General features: G+C 36.9%; 1 protein-coding gene across 1 annotated transcript in view; it reads right to left on the bottom strand.

Moving 5' to 3' along the window:
• Positions 1–1,476: 1,476 nt before the first annotated feature.
• arid5b (AT-rich interaction domain 5B) overlaps positions 1,477–22,875 on the bottom strand; it is a 312,866-nt gene continuing 291,467 nt past the window's right edge. The window contains exons 7-8 of the mRNA XM_056468951.1: positions 14,031–14,223; positions 1,477–5,020 (exon numbers count right to left, since the gene is read on the bottom strand). Coding sequence (XP_056324926.1) covers positions 2,969–5,020; positions 14,031–14,223 — 2,245 coding nt within the window. The 3' untranslated portion in view covers positions 1,477–2,968. The remainder of the gene's footprint in view (positions 5,021–14,030; positions 14,224–22,875) is intronic.

The following is a 22,875-nucleotide window of genomic DNA, read 5'->3' as shown; positions in this document are numbered from 1 at the left end:
AGTAATCTAAATGTAATTTGAACATAGAATAAAGAGTACATTAGAAGATTGTTACAGATTATAATTTAGGATTTACAGTTCCTGTGGATGTCCACTTCCCTACCAGTGCTACAGTAGGTGTAATAAGATACAAAGTAATTAGTTACTGTAATTAAATTACTTTTCCTAAGTTAAATAAGGGATCATTTTTAGGTCTTTTAATTATAGCTACTTATATTGTACTTGTGGGGTGTCACGGTGGCTCAGTGGTTAGCACTGTCACCTCACAGCAAGAAGGTTGCTGGTTTGAGTCCCGCCTGGACCAGTTGGCATTTCTGTGTGGAGTTTGCATGTTCTCCCTGTGTTAGCATGGGTTTCCTCCGGGTGCTCTGGTCTCCCCCACAGTCCAAAGACATGCGGTATAGGTGAATTGGATGAACTAAATTTGCCGTAGTGTACGTGTGAATATGAGAGTGTACTGGGTTGCGGCTGGGTTGTGGCTGTAAAGGCATATGCTGGAATAGTTGGCAGTTCATTCCACTGTGGCAGCCCCTGATAAATAAGGGACTAAGCCAAAGGAAAATTAATGAATGAATAAAGTTGCCTTATACTATACATAAATTCAGCAGTTCGTTTTAAATCAATTCAGGGAAGCAACGTGATTGTATTGTGCATTTAATTCAATTTTCAAGTAAAGGAGGTCACATTTATCAAGACGATTGGACATGCTCACTCAAAAAAAAAAAATTTAAGTGGGAAATTAGTTCAAGAAAATTTAAGGTATGTTGTTATTTAGATATTTTGTATAATAACCAGATTTTTTAACTAAAGAATGTTAGATTTGTTTAACAAATGCAATAATAATTAAATGTTACATATAAAAAATGCTGTTATTGATTTTTAAATAGTTTGTATTGATTTATTTAATGTTAACATTTATTGATAAAATTTTTTTTAATGTTATTAAAAAATAAATAAATTGAAAGGTCATGTTTGACTCAAATTTTTAGAATTAAAATAGTTTAATTTCTATTGTCAATGCGTTTGAGGGGTTTTAAGTAGTACTAAGTCAAGTAATTAAATTACTTAATTACTTTTTTAAACTAAATAGCAGCGTTTGAATGCCATTTTAAGCTTTCTCTGCTATAACATTACAGCACCTCTGGCCACGCCCTTTCTCTACACAGAGTGCATGCGCGTAGTGAATGCGTGTAACTTGAAGCATTTGTGATCTCACTAATGTTGTTTTAGTTCACCCAGCTACATTACACAAAAACATAGTGGACCACCCCTTTAAAATACAATGAAACCCCAAGGTGGCACAAAATGAGATATTTCCAAGATTGGGCACAATGCTTCCTCCCATAATAATAATACCAGTTGATTACTGAAATGATATAGTTCCATTTTGGAACCACCCCTATAAGGTGATTAGTATTTCATTTCTGAAAAGTACAGTGCATTTGCAAATACTGTGAAAACATGCGTGCATTGTTTTAAGTTATAAAACTGTTTATTACTCATTACAAAATGTTACATAGCAACCTTGAGTGCTACTCCAAACACCATTGGAGTAAATACATTTCTTGAATTTTAGTTTCTACTACTAATACATAAAAAAGAAAAGAAAACAAAAAAGAAAAATATAATTGATTACCCCTAGGAGTACTGTGTTGCTTTTCAAATTGTCTTGGTACTTTTCCAATATCTTTTGTGCAAAGAAATCATGCTTTTTTAAAATGAAAAAGTCTTTTCTGGAAAAGTGTTACACTTCATTTAATACAGACGCGAATTTAACTGCTGCCAGCACTTACAGACCTAAAATTCAAACAATATCTAAAACAAATTATAACTGGTAGCTAACCTTAAACATAAACTGATGGAAAAGCCTGTGTGCTTAACTAAGTGCTCAAAAAATGTGTTTTTCCCCAAATGTAGTTTTACATTTCAGTTGTATGTCCTGATAAAAAGTCCTCTGAGTAAGCGATCACAAGTGAACACCAGCAAATACAAAACTCACTTTCTGACTCTTAAGTAGTTCTGTTTTTTATCCTCTCATCATCCAAAAAAAGCGCTCAAGCCCCTCAGTTCAGAGCAGTCAGAATTTACAGTAGCGAGTGAACATGATACAAAAATGCGTTCAATTTGTGAAGGTAATGTACAAGCACCTCAGTCCTACATTTGACAAACACATTCCACATTGCTCTGGCAGACAGGAGAGAGATTGGCCGGGTGTGAGAGGAGCTGAACGGAGGCCAGCAGACGGTGGTGGTGGTCAAAGAAGCTTGTGAAGCCTACTTCACATTGTATCACTGACGTTTTAAATTCCTTCAAGGAAAGCTCAGTTAGTCTTATTTACATGTAACCGTGTAGCACAACAAACTGCAATCAGGTCTGTTTTTATCAAATGTGATATCTCATTGCTTAACCCTTGTAGGATTAAAAAATAAACATAGAAAACTACCACACTGTTACATTAAAAAATAATAAAAATAACAACAACAACAACAAAAAAAGTACAGTCAAGAGTAATGTGAAAAGGTCCGACAGTTACCCAGGCAGCTCTTGCATTATCGTATCATAGTGTTTCAGACAAAAGAGCTCTCAGAATGGACTGAAATAGCACTGTTGCATTGCACTGATTTGTCACTCGACTTTCCTTTGGATGTCCCCATGGACATCATGCCCATCTCTACTTGGGCACCTGTGCCAAGGCAACATGATTTTAAACATGACAGCCGACACTTTCAAACAGTGCGGTGAGAACAAGACACAATTAGCCCAGTTGGCCCCTGTTCGAAGAAATGTGCAAATCATAAACTTTAGTGGCAAGAAGGTAAAAACAGAAATAACTGCTCCCTTGTCAAAGCGTCTACAAAACACTGCTATTCGTTGGATACATAGTGTTGACCATGCTTGATGGGATTTTCTGGTGAGCATCAAGTCTTGAGTTAAGCGCATCCAGCTTGGAAATACCAGACTGCTTCACCTAGGAAAGTTTAGTGCTGGGGTGCACTGAAGAGAGTTGAGGGGGACTGAAAGCTGGTTGGGGGTGAAGGGCCGACATGGGGTAGAGGCCAGGGTGCAGAATGTCCCCGTATGAGGTACCCACTTGGTGCCTGTACATGTGAGCTGGGTTGGCGGCCAAGAATTGTCTTTGCATCATTAAGGAATGAATGGCGAAGGGGGGCATGAGTGGTGACAGAACAGCCTGGTTCTTCAAGTACTGCAGTGGATGGGAGTAACTTGGTGTGACATGGGAGCCCAAGCTTTCGCACATGTCCTGGACCTGAGATACAAAAGCCCCTGGATACAGCCCTTGGAACAGGTGGGAGTGCAAGGGGATCTTGTGGCCCTCTGAAGTGTAACTGTTGATGTGCACTGCGTGAGCGGGTTCTGCTGGCTTCACGGACTCGCTGTCAGCTTCCGGTGTCCTTGGTTTCCCTGGGACATCTCTTTGTGTTGAGCAGTGCAAGGGCGTCACAGCCCGGATCTTCTTCTCCGATGGTCCGTTCTCCAAATCCTCAATGTTCCTTTTGAGTGGCCTTGCAGTGCAGATGTTCTGTGGGCTGCTTTTGGTGCTCAGAATAGGCCGCGCCATCTCATCAATCTTGAATCCCATCGACTCTTCTCCTCTACCACTGGGTGTTTTCTCCAGAACCTTTGAGTGAGATTCTGTTACCTTTTTTGATGTGGAGACAGTCATGGGAGGAACACGGCAAGCTCTTGGGTGGTAATCTACACTTGAGCTCTGACTGTTGCCCGCTTGAAAGTGAGGAGAGTTTTTAATGTCCTGCTGAATTGCAGCATGTGGAATGCCACCCAGGGTGGATGTGGAAAGAGGCAGTTTAAGAGGAGAGGATTTTGGGAGACTCAGATCAGTTGGTTGCTCCTCGGTCACCCTTTCTGGAGGAGGTCCCTTTTCTTTCTGACTAAGTCGGGCAGAGAAATTCAAGCCCATATTGTCAGGATGTTGGCTTTGGGGAAATCCCTGGGCAGTCTCTGAGTCCCGAGTGAAAACGTCCCTACTTAGATACTTGCTTATCTGCTCCTTGCTCAGGTGGTGCTCGGTTTGTCGGCAGAGATTGTGTAAGTGTGGTGAGGAATAAAAGTCACTCAGGAAGCTGGGAGCCTGGCCAGGGCGAGGCATCTCAGCTGATTTTTCCATGCTGGAATGGGGATCGATCCGCTTAAGGTATGGCTCTTTTATTAGGGTAGTCTGTGGATGATGCATTGGTTCTCCCTCACAACACCCATCTTTCTGAGAGCCCTCTGTTGAAGACCTCCTGTCCTCACTACCCCTGGACTTGAAACTCTGAGCATGCTGGATCACTGACGGTCGTTTTATCACCATGCTGGTCTCTATAGTGGAAGAAACCTGGGAACTCGGTTGTCCAGCAGATGAACCTTCTGTACCACTGCTGGATAACCTCCTACTGACTAATGGAGGAGGAGGTCCATATGGGTAATTATTCAGCAGTCCTGTTCCACTTACTTGGGAAAGCATCTTCTTCTTAGCTAATGGGGACATGATACCAGGATTCCCTCTGGGGTAGAGGAGGGGATTAAAATTAAAGCATGATTCTTCTTTTTTAAGGGGTTCCACTCTTTCAGGTGGGATTTCTGGAGATGTGACTGGTTTATGTTGTAGGGTGGGTAGCACCATTACCACTTGGTTTTGGCCCTCTTTTGGCCTAGAGTGTTCAACATTTGCAAGGGCACTGGGAGGTACCAATATCCCATGCTTCCATTGGTCCGAGGTGTGAGAGTTGGGAAGAGGATGACTATGATGCAGTGGCACAGCAGCAACAGGATACGCATCACAGTCCTCTGATTTGAGTTGCGCACCATCCTGTGGAAGCGAGGGCAACAATCCCCCATTTGCATGCTCATAAGCATTATGGAGCACAGGCTGATCTTCATCCTTGATCACTAGTACACCTTCATCATCTTCAGTAAGTGGACTATTTGGATCTCTGTCAGTTTGGGTTGGAGCCTGCAATTCCTGCTTCTCCTGGAGCTCTTCCATGTCCTCCATCCCCTACAGACACAGAAAAAATAATACTTAACCAATGATACTGGACAAGAATGCATTGTTTTCATGATAACTACACTCACAGAATAAGTAAGGTGGTCACTAGCTCAAACAACTCAATTGTATTGAATTAGTATTATATTTCAAATGTAATAATCAGTTATATTTTAATAGCTTAGATATTCTCACTTCTGCAGTTTGGAGTGTGAATAGGTAAAAAGGGAAGGGCTATAAAAACAGATGATTGACAAAAGGGCTCAGTATTATTGTTTTAACTCCTGAGTAAGTTTCAATGTCCTTGATTTTGTAAAAGCTTTAAGAGCAGTCTGCCTTTGACTGGGATCAGCATTCAGTTTCGAGCTTGGCATCAATATTACAACCACTCAGCAAGAGTAGAGTTCAACTACTTTAGGATGAAAAATTAAAATGAATTTATTATGTATTTGAATTAGGCTTCATAATTTGTGACTGCAAAATTTACTAGAAACAATCAATTATCTAGTGTAGCTCTGCAGCTCTGCACAAGACGTTTGGCCAGCGGAGAAATAAAATGGTCGTGCCCAACTGAGTCTGGTTTCTCTCAATGTTTTTTTTCTTTACTTCGCCAATTAGTGCAGTTTTTTTCCCTCTCCGCTGTCACCACTAGCTTGCATGGTTCGGGATCTGTAGAGCTGCGCATCGTTGGATTTGCTCTTCAGTGTTTGGACTCTCAGTAGTGATTATTAAACCACACTGAACTGAGCTCAACTGAACTGAACTTAAACACTAAAAACTGAACTACACTGTTCCTATTTACTATGACCTTTTATGTGAAGCTGCTTTGACACGATCTACATTCTAAAAGTGCTATACAAATAAAGGTGAATTGAATTGAATAGTGTTTTTGCTGTAGGGTTTAAACATATGGGATTATGCAACTCTCAGATAGTTCCCAAGTTCAAGGTCATCCAAGAAGTAGGCCACTTTATTTACCTTCAAGAAGGTTATCTATAATAAGTTAATAAACATAAAAGCAAAACAAAATTATTAGCTGTGGTTTCTGACCATTTGCTGAGTATGTGCAAATGTTTTTATTTTTTAGTCTTGGTAGCTATTGATTTGCATTTTATGAATTGCCAAAGGACCAAGGATTCTGCTAAAAATTTACTTTAATATTCGACTGAAAAAAAAAGCCATTTGCATCTTACATGTCCTGAGGGTTAGTAAACTAACCTTGCAATAAGTTAACCTTGCATGCAAAGAGATTTTTGTCTAGAAACATTGAGGTACTTATGGTGGATCTAGACATTATAAACGCAAATCAAGCCTTATAGCTTTATAAAAGCAGCAGAAACCATACACACAAATTTGCCGAAGGATACAGCAGCTACATCTTCTACATTCTAATGACGAACATCAAAGACTTTTTCAAGACATGCATAAGTCGAGTGCATCAACGGATGACCTTGCGCTCATGCACACCAAAAGCCGTGCTCCAGGCTTAAAGCTGATACCTCAATGCTTTTCCCCATGCAAATATCTCTTCTCTGCTTTTTTTAAACACAAATGAAATAAAAGACGAGGAGGCAGTGTAAGCTTTGCATCATTTCAGAGCTGAACAAATCAATGCCAAAATCCTCTAAATGTATTCTGCTTAAATGAGAGCAGAAAACAGAGTCAGCGCGATTGCATAAAAGAGACAGCCGACACCTGCTGCCATCCGTGATCCAAAGCATGATGCAAGTTTTGCACTTTTGGACAAACTTCATATGCCTCTAATGAGCAGATGCTTTTCCGGATCTTCAGAATGGCAGTACAGAGGACAGATTTGCACCACCCATCCATTCATTATCAGTGTTGGAGGCACAGATGTTTGACATCAGCTGGTGTTAAATAAAAGGCTGGCTCATCCCTTTCACTCCATTTCCCCACTCAACCCAGATGAATGCGCATCTACACGTGAATAATCGCCTGTTCATACATCACATTATGACAAATAGCTTGTCCCGGCTTGTTTTTGTAGGCTTGAACTTGAGCATAATTGCCTTGATGTATATCTGACATCCTCAGAGTGGTATTTTATGGTAATTTCTACTTGTAAGTCTTAAATGTGTACATTAATGATACTTTGTACCATGCTGATCATAAATTAAAAACTGTTTTTGCAGAGCAGCTGCACACATGAATAGGCAAACGCTCTTCTTCTTAATGCTTGGTGAGATATTAATGTAAACACAGTTGGCTCTGTCTCAAGTCTATGTAAATAGACAGGATAAGCCCCGTTTAAACTGACGCATTTAGTTTTAAATCGGCATTTTAGAATGAAAACAATCCATGTCCACACTAGTGTTTCATCTAGCGTTTCTGAAAAGATCTTCGTCCACAATACACCACTGAAAACGCTTATTACATGACCACACACGCACTCTGGCATGCGCTGCAGCATATACGTGCATCTGAGCTCCAGGCAGTCAGCAGGTGCTTTGAGCACACCTCCCCAGGTGAGAGCAGTGCACGCCGGACAGTTAATCATGGATCTACCGCTGTATCTCATCTCACTATAATTGTTAAACGTGATATTTAATTCATCTTGTCTCTATCTGTCTTTTAAATCTATGACTTGTTCTCAGGTAATGTGTTATTAAATGCGTTATTAAAGTTATTACATTAATTTATGTAACCACGTACACTGATTTTGCACATTTGACCTATTGCTTGCCTTTATTTCCTATATTGTATAAACACATTGTATGTTACACTTTTATAATGGCCATTATTGATTATTAAAACTGATATTCAGCAAAATAGAGGGTATGTTTAATATTTTTTAATGAAATTGAAAGGAGGCAGTAGTGTTATAGGCTCCATTTTGTTATAAATATGCATACAGTAAAGATGGCGGTCAAATAAATATGTAGCTACATGATGCCTTAACATTTTTGGTACTTAAGTTGTAATATCAAAATGAAAATAGGCAGTTCCTTATATCATGGTTTTTTTTTTTTTTTTTTTACGTAAATGCTTCAGGGGTTTTTTCCCCCAAATTTAATTGTTGTTCAAATTTTCTGGATTACATTTTTCCACTTACAGTTTTTGACTCAATTTTAACCATTGGATTTTTTTGTAACAAACAAGCTTACAGTTACACTTTGTTTTTTCAGGTTTTACTTTGTTTAAATTTCTTAAAACAAATACTTATTTTGAAATGCTGTCCTGAAGATGGATGATATGATGAATGTTTTTAATGTTAATTTCAGTATTTGGTTATGGTAGGTATACAGACCTACTTTTAACTTTTCTTCCAAAATGTGCCAAATTCCATGATATTCTGGATAATTCCATAATTTTTGTAATTGTATTATTCATTGGTTATAGTGTTACTAATTGTTATTTGATTCAGTTATTATTTTATTACATTAAATGAAAAATGAGATGCATTTAAAAACATTTTTTTACAGTTAATAAAGACATTTTTCAGTTCTTTTAATGGATTTAGTTTTTAAAACTAAAATAACTATAATATAAATCATTTCTTAAATATATTAAGGGGACAGTTCACCCCAAATCGAAAATTCTGACACTTTTTCATCCTTGTTTTCAAAAACACAACAGAAAATACAATGAAAAAAGCTGGAAACTGGTAACCATTGACCACCATTGTATTTGGTGTTCAGCAGAATAAAGAAACTCAAGGATTTGGAACTAATTGGGAGTAAACAGTGAGTACATCTTAATTTTTGGATGAACTAACCCTTTAATGTGATATTAATATATAGCACAAATAAAAACAAATTACTTTGAAAACCTCTATTTAAGAAGTTACCGCTTAAAAAAAAGTTATGTAAATGTCAGAAACCTGTGGCCATTGACTTTCAGTAGTGAAAAACTAATAAAATAGAAGTCAATGGTTACAGGTTTTTAACATTTTTCAAAATAACTTCTTTTGTGTTTAACAGAAGAAAGAAAATCAAACAGGAATATGATAACAGAATTTCAGTTTTGGATGAACTAAACCTATAATGTGATATTCATTATTTATCAAATATAGCACAAATCACTTTCAAAGCCACTTATCAAAGATGTTATCGCTTAAAGGGATAGTTCACACGAGTTGAAAACGTATTCGTAATTAGCTCAAACTCGAGTGGTCCATATTTTTGAGATAAACACCAAATAAGATATTTATAGAAATGTTAGAAACTTGTAACCATTGACTTTCGTAGTAGGAAAAAAACAAGTAAAATGGAAGTCAATCGTTACAGATTTCCAACATTTTTTAAAATAACTCCTTGTGTTTAACAGAAGAGGAATATGATAACAGAATTTTCAGTTTTGGGTGAACTATCCCTTAAAAGCATGGTGTGAATGGGTACCATTGGTGGTTTCTTTGTCTATCTCCCATTAGATGCTTGTACGCAAGTTATCAGAAAAGTGTTTGAGGCCACGAGCAACAATGACTAGCAGGCAAAATGCCCCATCTGTAATGCAGCGTGACGGCCGCTGGCTCAGCGTGTGTCATTCAATAGCCTTGATTGTATTTGATGCCTGAGGAAGGACTGATTTAACAGCGCTTACAATGCTCTGATTCTTACCAGAACAGCGCGCCTATATTTGTACATGGCCTGATTATACTCCGCTGACATCAAAACTCCCAAATTTCCTCCCTAAGATCTATAACTCTACTTTAAGTGTTTTTTTTCCTTTTCATATCGGCTCTGCCTCAAACAGAGAATTCCATTTTCATTTTCTGCCTCGTACAATGTACAATCAATTATCTGGAGAGGCCTTTCAAATTACACAACATACCAGACAGATGAGCTAGGCATGCAGCTGGAAGAGAACCTACAACAGGCCTTTTTGTTTCCACACCGTAACCTATTACTCATTTCATGTGCGGGAGAAATGAATACGGGACCGCGTAACGCCTTTGAAATGCGTCTAAATTTGACAATTGGAGAGAATTTTTCAAACAAGCGCTTTCATCTTCTCTGTAATCATTTGCTTATTCATGTGAAAATAATAACTCCATTTTCATTCCCTTCAACGGCCACGCTCTGCTTTCCTCATATTTACGCATAACTGGAGAGACATTTGCAAATCACCATGGATTTATTGGCTTTTAGGGATAAAAATAAGCCAATGAATTCTGTAAGAACAAAAAAATCTGAGAATTGTGAGATGCAATAGGAAAACATTTCCACTGCAGCTGCTCGGTGCACAAAAGGTCCTTTCGATTAAAAAAAAAAAAGGGAACGCTGTCATGATTTCCCCCCACAATTCATCTCCTTCAAATTGATTTGTGAACAAAACTCGGAGGGAGCTTATGGTGCAGTCCTGAGATGCACCGAAAATAACAGAATCGGGCACAGTGTATAAATCGCCTGGAGTCAGTCAGGCAGACAAATAGCATTTGATTTCCATGCTGTACTGCAGCGGTCAGAGCTCCCAAATCAGCCCAAATAATTATGTTAAAACCAGCTGCACCTGACAGAGCTATTCTCACACGCTTGCGACAGCTTATTTGTCGAGAAGAGGAAAGGCGCCCGGTCTAAGGTGGTCTGTCATGGGGCTGCTTCTTCCAGACAACTTTTTAGAAAAGCAGCCACGGATGGTATTTGCATTATTATTCTGCATCTGACTCGGTGACAGCTCTTAGAAACCTATGGGAGAGATTTGGCATGCCGGACAGGAAAGCTTCAAAATACCTAGAGCCAATTTTGGTTCACTCAAACTGCTATTCATATCATGAGGTTTATTTGACACTGTTTTAGTAGCTTACTAAATTAATCAGAGTTTTTATGTCAGACAGTTGTGTGTAAATTTAACCAGAACCCAAAATGAAATTCCTACACTCAAGTTTTATTTTCCTCTGTTTAACACAACAGAAGATAATTTGATTGGAAACTGCTATCTACCAAATCTTGGTGGTTTCCAAGTATATGGTGGGAACATTTTTTTTCTGTAAACTATCCCTATAGCAATACAATGCTAGAAACAAATGTTAATGATTACTGTTGGAAACTGCTTTTGATATTGAAATGATTATTAAAGGTGCTGTATGTAAGTTTTTGACTCTTTCAAAGCATAAAAATACCATGATATGTTTGCAGATATTTAAGAAACATGCTAAGTGAACGTTGTTTATCTGAAAAACAGTGCTGAAGTCAGATATTCTGCTTTGTGCGTTACGTGCTGGACGTCTGCCTTTGTTTTGGTCATTTAACCCGTCCAATGCCAGTTTATCCAATTATATTTCAGCACCCCAGGTTGCCTTGGTGTGATTCATTCAGTCATGAAGGCTCTCAAAGTGTGCGTCCATGACCGATAACGCAACCTCTGGTGGACAGATTCAGAGTTCCACATTAATTAGGAAATATTTTATATATTATAAAACATTAGGTGAGCAGGTTAGATTGTAACCCCGTGTCCTAACAACATGCTACGTGACGAGATTTGCAGTGATGAGCAATTTGGCCGTTTGCACCAGACGAAACATGACAGAAATTTAAGTACAGTCATTCAGAAGCACAGAATAGTGCACTCACTGCACTCCAACAAAATGGTAAGGTTTTATAATTTAATTAATACATATTAAATCTCTTTAACATTATTAAATATAGATGCTGAATCACTGAAATGTGTTGGCTTGCACTGAGTCACAGTTCTAAAGTTCTATTTTAAATGGTTTATTTTAATTTCAAGAGCTGAGGTGAACTTATCTGCTGCTGCTTTCAGTAGTGTGGCAATAAATGTCATGTAAAATGGCATTCAAACTCACATTATTAGCATTTAACATTGAATAAAGCGCATGAGGTGAACATTGCTATTTATCCTGTTGTTCGATTGCAAGAAATAGAAGCCATTTGTAATATATGAATTTGAGGTATTGGTTAGAACAAAAACTCCTTTTAATATGGAAAATATTCCTTCTATCGCGTGCACTTGCTTTTATTTAGAACATGGTTTAAATCAGGCTTTGTAGGTGTCGTCAATCCGGCAACCTGCACTTGACTGTGTTTTTAACCAGGGGTGCAATACCTAGTTCAAACAATGGGTGTCAAACTTACATACTGCCCCTTTAATGAAAATTATAAGAATTCATATAAAAACTTGTTTTAACATGTTTGGGAAAATGGCTCATTATATTCTGGCTACTCAATACGTGACGGTCTTTGAAATTTTGTCAAAATTAATGTTTGCTTACCTCACGTAAACTAACTAAACTAAATGAATTGACCATTGCATTCTTAGGGTCTGATCACACCAAACAAGCTTTTACGTTCCAAATTTGCAAGGAGCACCTCACTGCCTTTTTTGTTGACAAGAAAAAAAAAAAAAAGCGCGGTGCGCTTTTTATGTGCACTGCAGGCACCTCAACAGAACCCCCCATCTGCTTTCATTTCATTGGAGAATGAAACAGACGCTACTGACGTAACTCGCTTTTTCCGCTCAGAGTTGACTTTTTTGCGCAACGGCAAGAACGCTTGCAACCTTTAAAATCATTAAATCATTCAAAAAAAGGCTCATCTCATTGTAAAAAGTGCATTCAGTGTGACTGTTATAATGCAAAAAATCTTATTTCACAACAATTTTGACTCCCTTATCTTGAATTTGTAGGATGTTTTTGTTAATTTTAGTAGTATCTTCATCAATTTCCAACATCAGACTATATTAATTTGAATATAGCTTCCATCCATACTTGATTTTACAATTTTAGCATTTTCTGATGTTCCACTGTGCACAAGATACACAATGGTTAAGTTTTTATTAAAAGTTGTGCATAAAACAACATTTGGTTAGTCTTGTTATTCAGGATGCACCGAAATGAAAATCGTGGGCTGAAACCAAAATTGAAAATTCTGGATGCTTCTGGTAGAAAACCTAAACCAAAAATACTCGATACTGAAAAATGCTCAATAACATTAATAAAATAATAAATGAAGAGTTTAGATGCAAAAACCTCTAAAGCCATTTAATATTTTCTTCTAAAACTTGGCTCAGTAATTTTACGTTTATAGTAAAGTGACGAATAAGTTCTTTTCATTGCCTTTCAAGTGAAATAACTGAACATAAGCATAGGAGGCCGTTCTCATTCTAGGTGAACATTTCGATCGGCATTTAGAGGTTTTTGCATCTGAACTCTTCAAATATTATTTTAATAATATAATAAATAAAATTTTACTAAAGATTTTTTGCTGACAGTTGAAAATTCGGTGGATCCCCTACTAGTTATCCAATCACATCATCTGTTTCAAAATTTCAAAACCTCAAAGTCGCATGACTTTTCTAAATCACATCTAGGAATTTATTTAGTAAATGTGATAACATTGTAGGTTATGCGCATATGTTTTTATCAGATAAATTATTTACTTAGCTGAGCACATACAGTTGAAGTCAGAATTATTAGCCCCCCTTTGATTTTTCTTTTTTAAATATTTTCCAAATGATGTTTAACAGAGCAAGTAGAGTCTTATTTGTTTTATTTCAGCTAGAATAAAAGCAGTTTTTAGTTTTTTTTAAATCCATTTTAAGGTCAAAATTATTAGCCCTTTAAGCTATATTTCTTTTGATAGTCTACAGAAAAACTATTGTTATACAATAACTTGCCTAATTACCCTAACCTACCTAATTAACCTAGTTAAGCCTTTAAATGTCACTTTAAGCTGTATAGAAGTGTCTTCAAAAATATCTGGTAAAATATTATTTACTGTCATCATGGCAAAGATAAAATAAATCAGTTATTAGATATGAGTTATTAAAACTATTATGTTTAGAAATGTGTTAAAAAAAATCTTCTCTCCGTTAAACTGAAACTGGGGAAAATAAATAAACAGGGGGGCTAATAATTCTGACTTCAACTGTACGTTTTACACACATTTTTAGAATTTAGTTGGTATTCCTAATCCTTATTTCAATATCTTCAACAGACACTAAAATAGATGAATGGAAACATTGGTAATGAAATATCCCATGATTGGAGTGTTTGGAACTGTAAACTCTGCATGTATTGCTTTAAAAAAGGCTGAATGAAACTGACCAGTTCTAGGACTTTAGCTGATGTGTCCTTGTCGCCACGAGGTGTTTTTTGTTCATCCTTAGGCCGCTTGATGGGCATAATCTTGGCTTTGATGATGCTCTCCTGCACGCTGCCCTCCTGTTTGCGAGGTTTGGCGGGTGGAAGAGGTTTGTCCTCTTCTCCTTTAGTAAATCTCTCATAGGGTAAGATGAGCCTGAAGGAAAAAGGAGGAAGTGATACAGATTAGAAGAATCAGACTGATTCATCATCTGTTTGCAGTACTATTACATTCCAGTCTTCTTCCTCAACTGATAATAATAACAATAACTGATATGCTTGTTTCCTGAAAGCTTTATCTGTTATTCTAGACACAAAAGTGACTCATGGCAACATTAAATCTACAGAAATGGGTCTCCTTTCTTGAACTTTTGTTCCTAAAAAATGTGTTTTTGGTCATTTGCTTCTAGTTGTTTCTTTGTAAGGACACCTTTGGGTTCATGGTCCATATAATTCTATAGAACACACTTCTAAGGAGGAATTTACACCACCTTTTGTAAAATCTTTAATTGACACGACAACAGTGAAAATGCTAACTTTTTAAAATGATACAGTTTATGTCTAAAAATGAAAACCACACAAATAAAAACATGAAAAATATATAAATATATAATTTCAAAAACTGGGCCGGCATCCATAATATTTTGTTGTTATTTGCTTTTGTGGATATCAGTGAACAGAAATTGTCACTTAGTTGGTAAAAAAAGGTGCACAACCAACAGGAACCAACCAAGAGTATCTGAGGGTTTGTGCTCAGAGCACTGACTGCTGGAGCTCAGATGCGCATATACTCTGCAGCACATGACTGTGTGTGTGTGTGTGAGTGTGTGTGTGTGTGTGTGCGTGTGTGTGTGCGTGTGTGTGTGCGTGTGTGTGCGCAGATGATGTGCATTTTCAGCAGTATAGTGTGGAAGGAGGGCTGTACGCCAGTGTGTACGTGGATCGTTTTCATTCTAAAATGCCATTTTAAAAAGACGTATTGGTGTAAACGGAACCTAAGTGTGTATTTATCGCGAGTGGGTTGCTGCTGCAATGGGGGATGAGGCAGAGGATCGCGATCATGCATCATGATGTCTATCGGCCATTGGTCACCCAACCCTAATTGCAAGTTCACCAAAAATTGGCTGAATTTTAATGAAATAAAAAAAAAAATTTAAATATATTTTTTGAACTTAAACATTTAATATATTTTTGAACTTATATATGAACTTAATATTTAATAATGTGCCTTTTTGTAATATACTTATTGCAATTTTATAGGTGTGCATTTTAACTTCTTATGCATCAAATATAAGCTCCAAATGTTTTCTTGATTGAGACATGATGAATTCTTCTTCCATCATTTGCAATGGTTCTAGATTGCTTTGTTAGTCATTTTTATCACCAATTTTTGTATCTGTTTTATCTATTATTTTCTGTAAAGTTGCTTCTGACCATGACATTTCCATACTAAACGGTTATAAGAGACATGTTTAAAGGATTATATGCAACATCCTTCATTTATTCTCTTCAGGTCCACTTAAGTATCATACTTGGAGGGAAAATGTGCTTTATGCATTATAAAGCTTGAAGCATCACAATTGGTACTCGGTATTGGCCGATCACCATGACAAGGAATTGGTACTCGGTATTGGCCGATCACCATGACAAGGAATTGGTACTCTGTATTGGCCGATCACCATGACAAGGAATTGGTACTCGGTATCGGACGAAAAAATACTGAACGAACCATCTCTACTGGAAATTATCTTTATTTACAAAACAGGCTAAACTTGGTAAAAATCGACATAGGAACAGTCATAGTTGGTAAAAAAAACGATTTCTTTTTCACAAAATTATTACATTATATATTTTTAAAATTATACATTTTATATATTTTTTAATTCACTTGTTGACATGTATTTTTTCAGCATGAAATGAACATTACATCTTATGTAAATGAATTGTAATCCTCTATGCAATTTTCTTTTAGTGTTCCGCTTCAAATTATAATCCAATTGTCACAATGCAGAAGAAAGGATCTGTTGCCAGACGTTTATTTGCGACTTTAGGATTGAAATACCTGCGTTATGTTCAAGGTTACAACAATAAAACTCATACAAATAAGTCAAAAAGACAGTTTAAAGATCAAATCTGTTGACGTTAGTACATCCACGACATAAAGGCAGCAGTATTTGGATACGCCTGAACCACAAAAACGGGACATATTCTAAACAATGTGCTTGAACCAGATGAAAATGTACATTTGGGTAATGCTCCACGCCATTACAGATCAGAACAGTCCAGAAAACTAATGCAGACTAATGAAATCAAAGCCAGGATGACAGGAGGTATGAAATGATGATTTACTCTTGAATGTTATTGAGAACGGAGACACACACACACACACACAGCAACACGATCTGCCTTTCCACTCTTGTAGCTTGAAGTTTTTATAATGCGTCTGATGTGATTAATGAGTCTGGCCGAGAACTATTGGAGGCACGCAGAATTAGAAACATCACCAATACGCCAGGCCTAATCCAAACACATTTCGCATCTTGTGCATCATCAAATACAAATGCGAAAAAAAAGCCAAACATTCATATGATGGAGACTGCTAAACGCGACAGGCTGCTATATTACGATTATTTGTGACTTTTTGGTGCTACATTGATCGTTCTCTTCATTTATCTTGCTGCTATCTCAAGAGGGATTGATCTTGTGGAGTTTTGTATCCGTGTGTTTACTCAATGCCGGGACGTTCGGTCGCGCTGAGCACGCTCAGACAAGGGGCCGTGCTGGAAAACTATGCCGACTGAGGTTTGGCGGCGGGCCAGCAGGAAAGCTAAGCAGGAGCCCAGAGGGAACATTCATCTTCAGATCCCATTACCAAAAGAGTTTAAACATGTTACAGCTGCTAAAAGTGGAAAAACGGCTCGGTCCGAGCAGTCAAATCAAAATAGCAGGCAGCTGCCAAATACCTGATTCCCACTGTAATGTTTCACTTGGTGTTTACATAACGGAGGTATAATAATGCACACAATGACTTATCTTGTTCGCAGCTAATCCTCAGAAATCTCCATCGTCTGGAACTAAAGGAGATTTTGTGTGTGTGTAAACCCCAATAGAGTGCTTATTGAGCCTGATTTTTAACTGCGCGCAAAATAAAAGTGTCATTATATTTACCTAATACTCTCTTTCGATTCGCTGGAGGGGTAATGGAGATCAGATGTTGGTGTTTTAATTTGCCTATTTATGTCTGAGAGCGAGTTGGAGATAAGAATGGAAATAGGCCGCTGTCACAAGGTGAGAAGTCAGAGCATAAATCATGACGATATTCCCACTCGTTCTTGCCATTTATGGGAATAACAAGTCACAGTTCCCTTTCCCATTGCAGTTCACAGAGAGGAAGAAAAAAAAAAAAGTAGAAAATCTTTCCTTACAAGTTTAGCCGTGGAGTGTTTTCTCTGAGGGAAAATGTTTTTAAGAGGTTGAGGGCGTCTGTGAGATTTACATTTTTTGTGTGTGTGTGCGAGTGTGTGTTATTTTCATTGAGCTCAGCAGCTGGCAGATAGACAGCAGTATAACTCCATTTCATACAGCCGGTAAAGGGCACGATGCCAAGATCTGCAAATATGCAATTAAAAGTCCTTTTATAAGAGAGTGAAGAACACAGAAAGATTTAGTTTTAACGTTTTGATGATTTGGTAGGGATACAGATATACACAAACACGTATCGCTAAATAAGGGTGCACAATATTGGAAGAAATTAATATTGCAATTTATTTTTATTTGATTGTTTTCAGCAATATATTTTCTGATATAATTCGAATTTCAAGGTGGCTCAGTGGTTACACAGTCGCCTCTTGGCAAGAAGGTCGCTGGTTCGAGTCTTGACTGGGCCAGTTGGCATTTCTGTGTGGAATTTCTGTGTTGTCTCTGTGTTCGTGAGGGTATAAGCCGAAGGAAAATGAATGAATGAAATCGAACTGACAATCACGGGGGTCAAATTTTTCGTTAATGTTATTTTGTCTTAAATATCCTTCAGTGAATCAAATGCATGTATTTAATTAAATGACATCTGCTTTATTAGCAAAACAAGTTTTCAGTTTTTTTGTGGTATATTTTTGTGTATTCTGACCTACAGTAAGCTATCATTAGCTATTTCAAAGGTTATTGTAGGTCAAACTATACAAACTATGCATCTAATTTGACTACTTTTAGGCTATATGTAGAAACAAACACCTATTTTACAAGAAAAGTGTCTTGTTAATGCTTACCATGTCTATCTGCATAGAGTGATTGACGCAATTTTGAATTCACAATGGTATAATCCATTATAGGAGTGGTCAAATGTACATTTACCTTTATTAAGCATAGATAAATACAAGGATACAAATCAAATGAACAGTGGTTTAAGTAGAGAAAAGTTCTGGTAATTACACAATTTTTAATGTCTGTGTGCAGTTCATTTGAACGTAATATTCCTATTTTGATTATTTTGAGCTTTAATAAAAAAATAAGGTCACATTTTGCACTACCTGACAGAAGTCTTGTCACCTATCCAAGTTTTAGGAACAACAAATAATAGCTTGACTTCTGGTTGATCGTTTGGTCTCCATTTTACCACAGACATGCTCAATAATGTTCATATCTGATGACTGGGCTGGCCAATCCTGGAGCACCTTGACCTATTTTGCTTTCAGGAACTTTGATGTGGACACTGGGAGTGCAACCCTGCTGAAGAATTTGCCCTCTCCTGTGGTTTATAATGTAATGGGCAGCACAAATGTCTTGATACCTCAGGTTGTTGATGTCGCCAGCCACTCTGCAGATGTCCATACCGAACGTAACCCCAAACCATGATTTTTCCTTCACCAAACTTGACAGATTTCTAAGAGAATCTTGGGTGCATGCGGGTTCCAGTAGGTCTTCTGCAGTATTTGTGATGATTGGGATGCAGTTCAACAGATGATTCATCAGAGAAATCTACCATCTGCCACTTTTCCAAATGATTATTATTGAAGTTATGAAGTTATTATTTGTTGTTCTTACAGCTGGGATCGACAAGACTTTTGTCAGGTTGTGTGTTTATTTGATTTCATTATTACACATGTGGAAAAAAATGGCTGTAAAATAATAATTATGTATTTTTTATTTGATAAGTACCATTTTTCTTTATTTGTTTTTTTAAAACAAATTCCTGATTTTGCAGTATTATTGTAATTCTTTTTTTTTTATCACATATAACTTTGATATGTTATGCTATATTTTAAGTCACATACAGTAAAACTGAGTGCAATGAAGTGTATAATACAAATAATCATTTGACAGTGAATGAATATTATATTACATGCAATCCCAGAAAACGGCAAGACAGAAAGCACATCAAGGACAGCAAGCATGCATTGCTAAAAAAGAGCAAGACCACTGACAGGGCTGGCCTTCAAAATAATAATAAAAAATAAACGGAAAAAGGGAAAAAAAAACCCCCACCATTTTGTGCAGATGATTTGTGGTGGGATGCATTTCGCTGGGAAATGAACCAAAAATCTCCTTGATGGTCTGAATGTGTACTCACTGTGGGACTACAAAGAATAGCATGAAGTGCCACAAGAGTGATCCATTTACAGGACTATTTCCCCTCGTGTGGCTGGAGACGAGGCTCATCCGCCTTCCTGTCCCAATTCCAAACATTTCTACAAAGACCGAACACATCCGAGTTTAAGCCAGCATAGCAGCAGCCAGTAATGGACAAGTGTCGTGCTGAGTTTTCTTCCCAGTCAGAAATCAGTTGTCGGTCTATCAAAACTGGCTATTTCACTGAAGACAGGCCACTTCTGAAGCGACTTCTCTTACAGTGTTTTTTTATGTTACTTTTATGTAAAATTGACTAAGTAATTAATTGTTTTGTAGTACTTATGAGTGAAACTAAATCACTATGACTAAATGACACTATTATATATATATAAATAACATGCATTGCAAAGGAAGTTTATTTATTTGACCCATCTACAAAACAAATTTTGAAATACTGTAACATGAATCCACATTAAAACCAAATTAAAGGGGACCTATTATGCAAAAATCACTTTAAACACGGGTGTGTGTGGGAACATTCTGTGAATATAACCAGCTTCTAATGGTAAAATGTATTAATTTTATTTTTTATAATCACACTCCATAAAAACACTTTGCAGAAACACTTCGATTGACATTCTCCCTCATCAGCATAGGATGTTAGTTTTTTAAATCTTCCACTATGCTGACACGTAGGTGCTGACACGTAGGTGTCTTTTGAAAAGAGCACAATCTCATTTGAATTTAAAGCGACCAAAATGACGCAATTTGATTCAAAGCTTAAACGGGGCAGTTTCAACGAGTTATAAAGCAGTATTTGTCTGGCATTTTGAGCTGAAAATTCACATGCACACTCTAGGAGTATCAGAGACTTATTTTAGATCTTGTATACATGGCATTAAAGGTCCCATTTAACTTGCGGATAAAATAGATTTTTTTTAAGCTATTTTCCCCTGTTGATTTATTTTACTATTATTTCTAATTTGGTAAAGAGATAATAAAAAAACTCTATTCTATATTACTAATTATAGTATTTTTCCTCAAATAAAGAAATGAAACACTATAAACAAGATTGAAGTAATTTGATACAATTGTGTGCACTTGGGAATATTATTTACTCAATACAGTTTGTAGTGAATTTGATCTTAATATAGCAAACTGGATTTACCGCAGCATTAGAAATAAACGATTTAGATAATTAACTTGCATCTGGACTTGTATTTAGTGCTGTCATTATAAAGTTTTTAATTTATAATAAATGTTAAGGCCCAATAGAGCAAAATGGGAAGGTTGTAATGTAATTTCGAAAATATTCAAGCCAAAACCTAAAGTTTATATAGGGGTTGGTTTCATCAATAACTGTTTAACTTTAAAGCACTGTACTGTATAAAGTGCTACAGTACATAATTAAACGCAACATAACCTCTGCATCGTAATTTTCTCACAGCTGCCATATATATATATATATATATATATATATATATATATATATATATATATATATATATATAACATTTTTATATAAGATACCCATCCCCAACATTATAACTCCTTACAGACAAGGGGAAAAACTTCCATCATATCTTTTTTTCTCAGAGGAAACATTTGTACATCAAATTAAACACACATTGACATTCTTAACACCGCTGTAGAAGTTTACACTAACAATACATCACTGCTTAGGTATTTAATTATTTTTTATTTTGTTTAACCTCTAAACGAAGACCAATAAAGAACTTTGCAGTAGGTATGTGAGACATTGGCAAAAGAAACCTATCATGATTTTCCTGAACAATATTGCAATTTCGATTTTAATCACGATTTTGTCACACACGCATGTTTTACAGTGTGAATCTGCCACATATTTCCAAAGAGAAACAATTAGATCTTTATCAAAGACCTGTAACATGTCTCTAAAACAGACACAAGGCAAAAAATAAAATAAAAATCACCTAGTAAATGTCTAACAAGTAGTCTCGAGAACAGACCTATGGCAAAACAAATAAGCAGACTACTGAGTGTGTGCCGTCAAACTCAAGTAAGGCTCTGTAATGTTCTGTGTGAATACATAGCAGAAGTAGTTGTATTTGTGTCCACAGATTTTGTTTTTGCCATGCATAGATCATAGATCTTGGTGCCGTTCACATGTCACGTCTTTTGTGTGCACGCACATATTGAGAGTGCACGTATTCCAGGCGCTCCCTGTTGAAAACAACTCTTTTCAGACAAACTTTAATTATTACCTTTCAGAATGCTGCACCATGAGTCACGTAACAAGATCTGACCAATCAGCTTCATACTTTGCGCATTCGGTAGACTAATTACCTCAAACACAAAACACCCATACACCAGTGCTTTTTAATTATCTCCATAAATAATACTTGTATCAGACCTGCAGCAATGTTTTGCTAGTTTGTCATCCTCTGAGAAAACAGTTGATGGGTGCCTAGCAAGGACAAAGGAGAGCGAGCGCAAAGCGCGTTGAAAATGCTAAAGGTAGCATTGCACCTTGCGCTTTCCATGCGCTTTTAGACAATATATGACTGACTTGCAAATTTCTTGGTACTGTGATACACCAGTCTTCCTGTATACAAAGTAATCCACACCACGGATGTTGACTTTTTTGGCACCAAGTCCTCCTGTGCTGAACTCATCATCCCTGTTTATGCAGGCTATTCGGTCTCTTGTTTTCGTGCTCTGCTTATGCGCACAGCGTTATAGTTGGTTCAAATAGCATACTGTGGGAAAGTCATGCTGTAAGGCGATTTAGAAACCGCACATGTCCAAATCGCGAATTCCATTCGATTTCAATTAATCGCACAGCCCTACTTTGCAGTATGCATAATGTTGCTTTTGTTGGCCAAACAGATAACATCCAACACAATCCCGTGGTAATTCATAACTTTTTGATTTAGTGGCTAGTTCTTATGAATTAGTTTGATCTCATTCATATGTTTTAGTACAATTTGCTCACCCCCTTATAACAGTTATGGGGCAAGCCTTAAATATTGTACATTATCATATGAATGAAATACTTTTGTTTTCATGAGATCAGGCTGTAATATCAGGCTCATTAAGGCAGATGCAAAATGCAGGTAAACATGTCAGCTAACAGGTAGACTGCTTGCAACATCCACAAAAATGTTTGCGTCTCCTATAGAGCAGCCACAAAGTCACGGAAATGAATGAGGCCACAGTTATAGAGCTGTCTGTAATCATGAGCTCTGCTGAAGTTATTTTAGTTCCC

The sequence above is a fragment of the Danio aesculapii genome, chromosome 12 (assembly GCF_903798145.1).
Source record: "Danio aesculapii chromosome 12, fDanAes4.1, whole genome shotgun sequence".
NCBI lineage: Eukaryota > Metazoa > Chordata > Actinopteri > Cypriniformes > Danionidae > Danio > Danio aesculapii.
The sequence above is the reverse complement of the archived record's forward strand: the minus strand, read 5'-3'. Positions and strand labels throughout refer to the sequence as shown.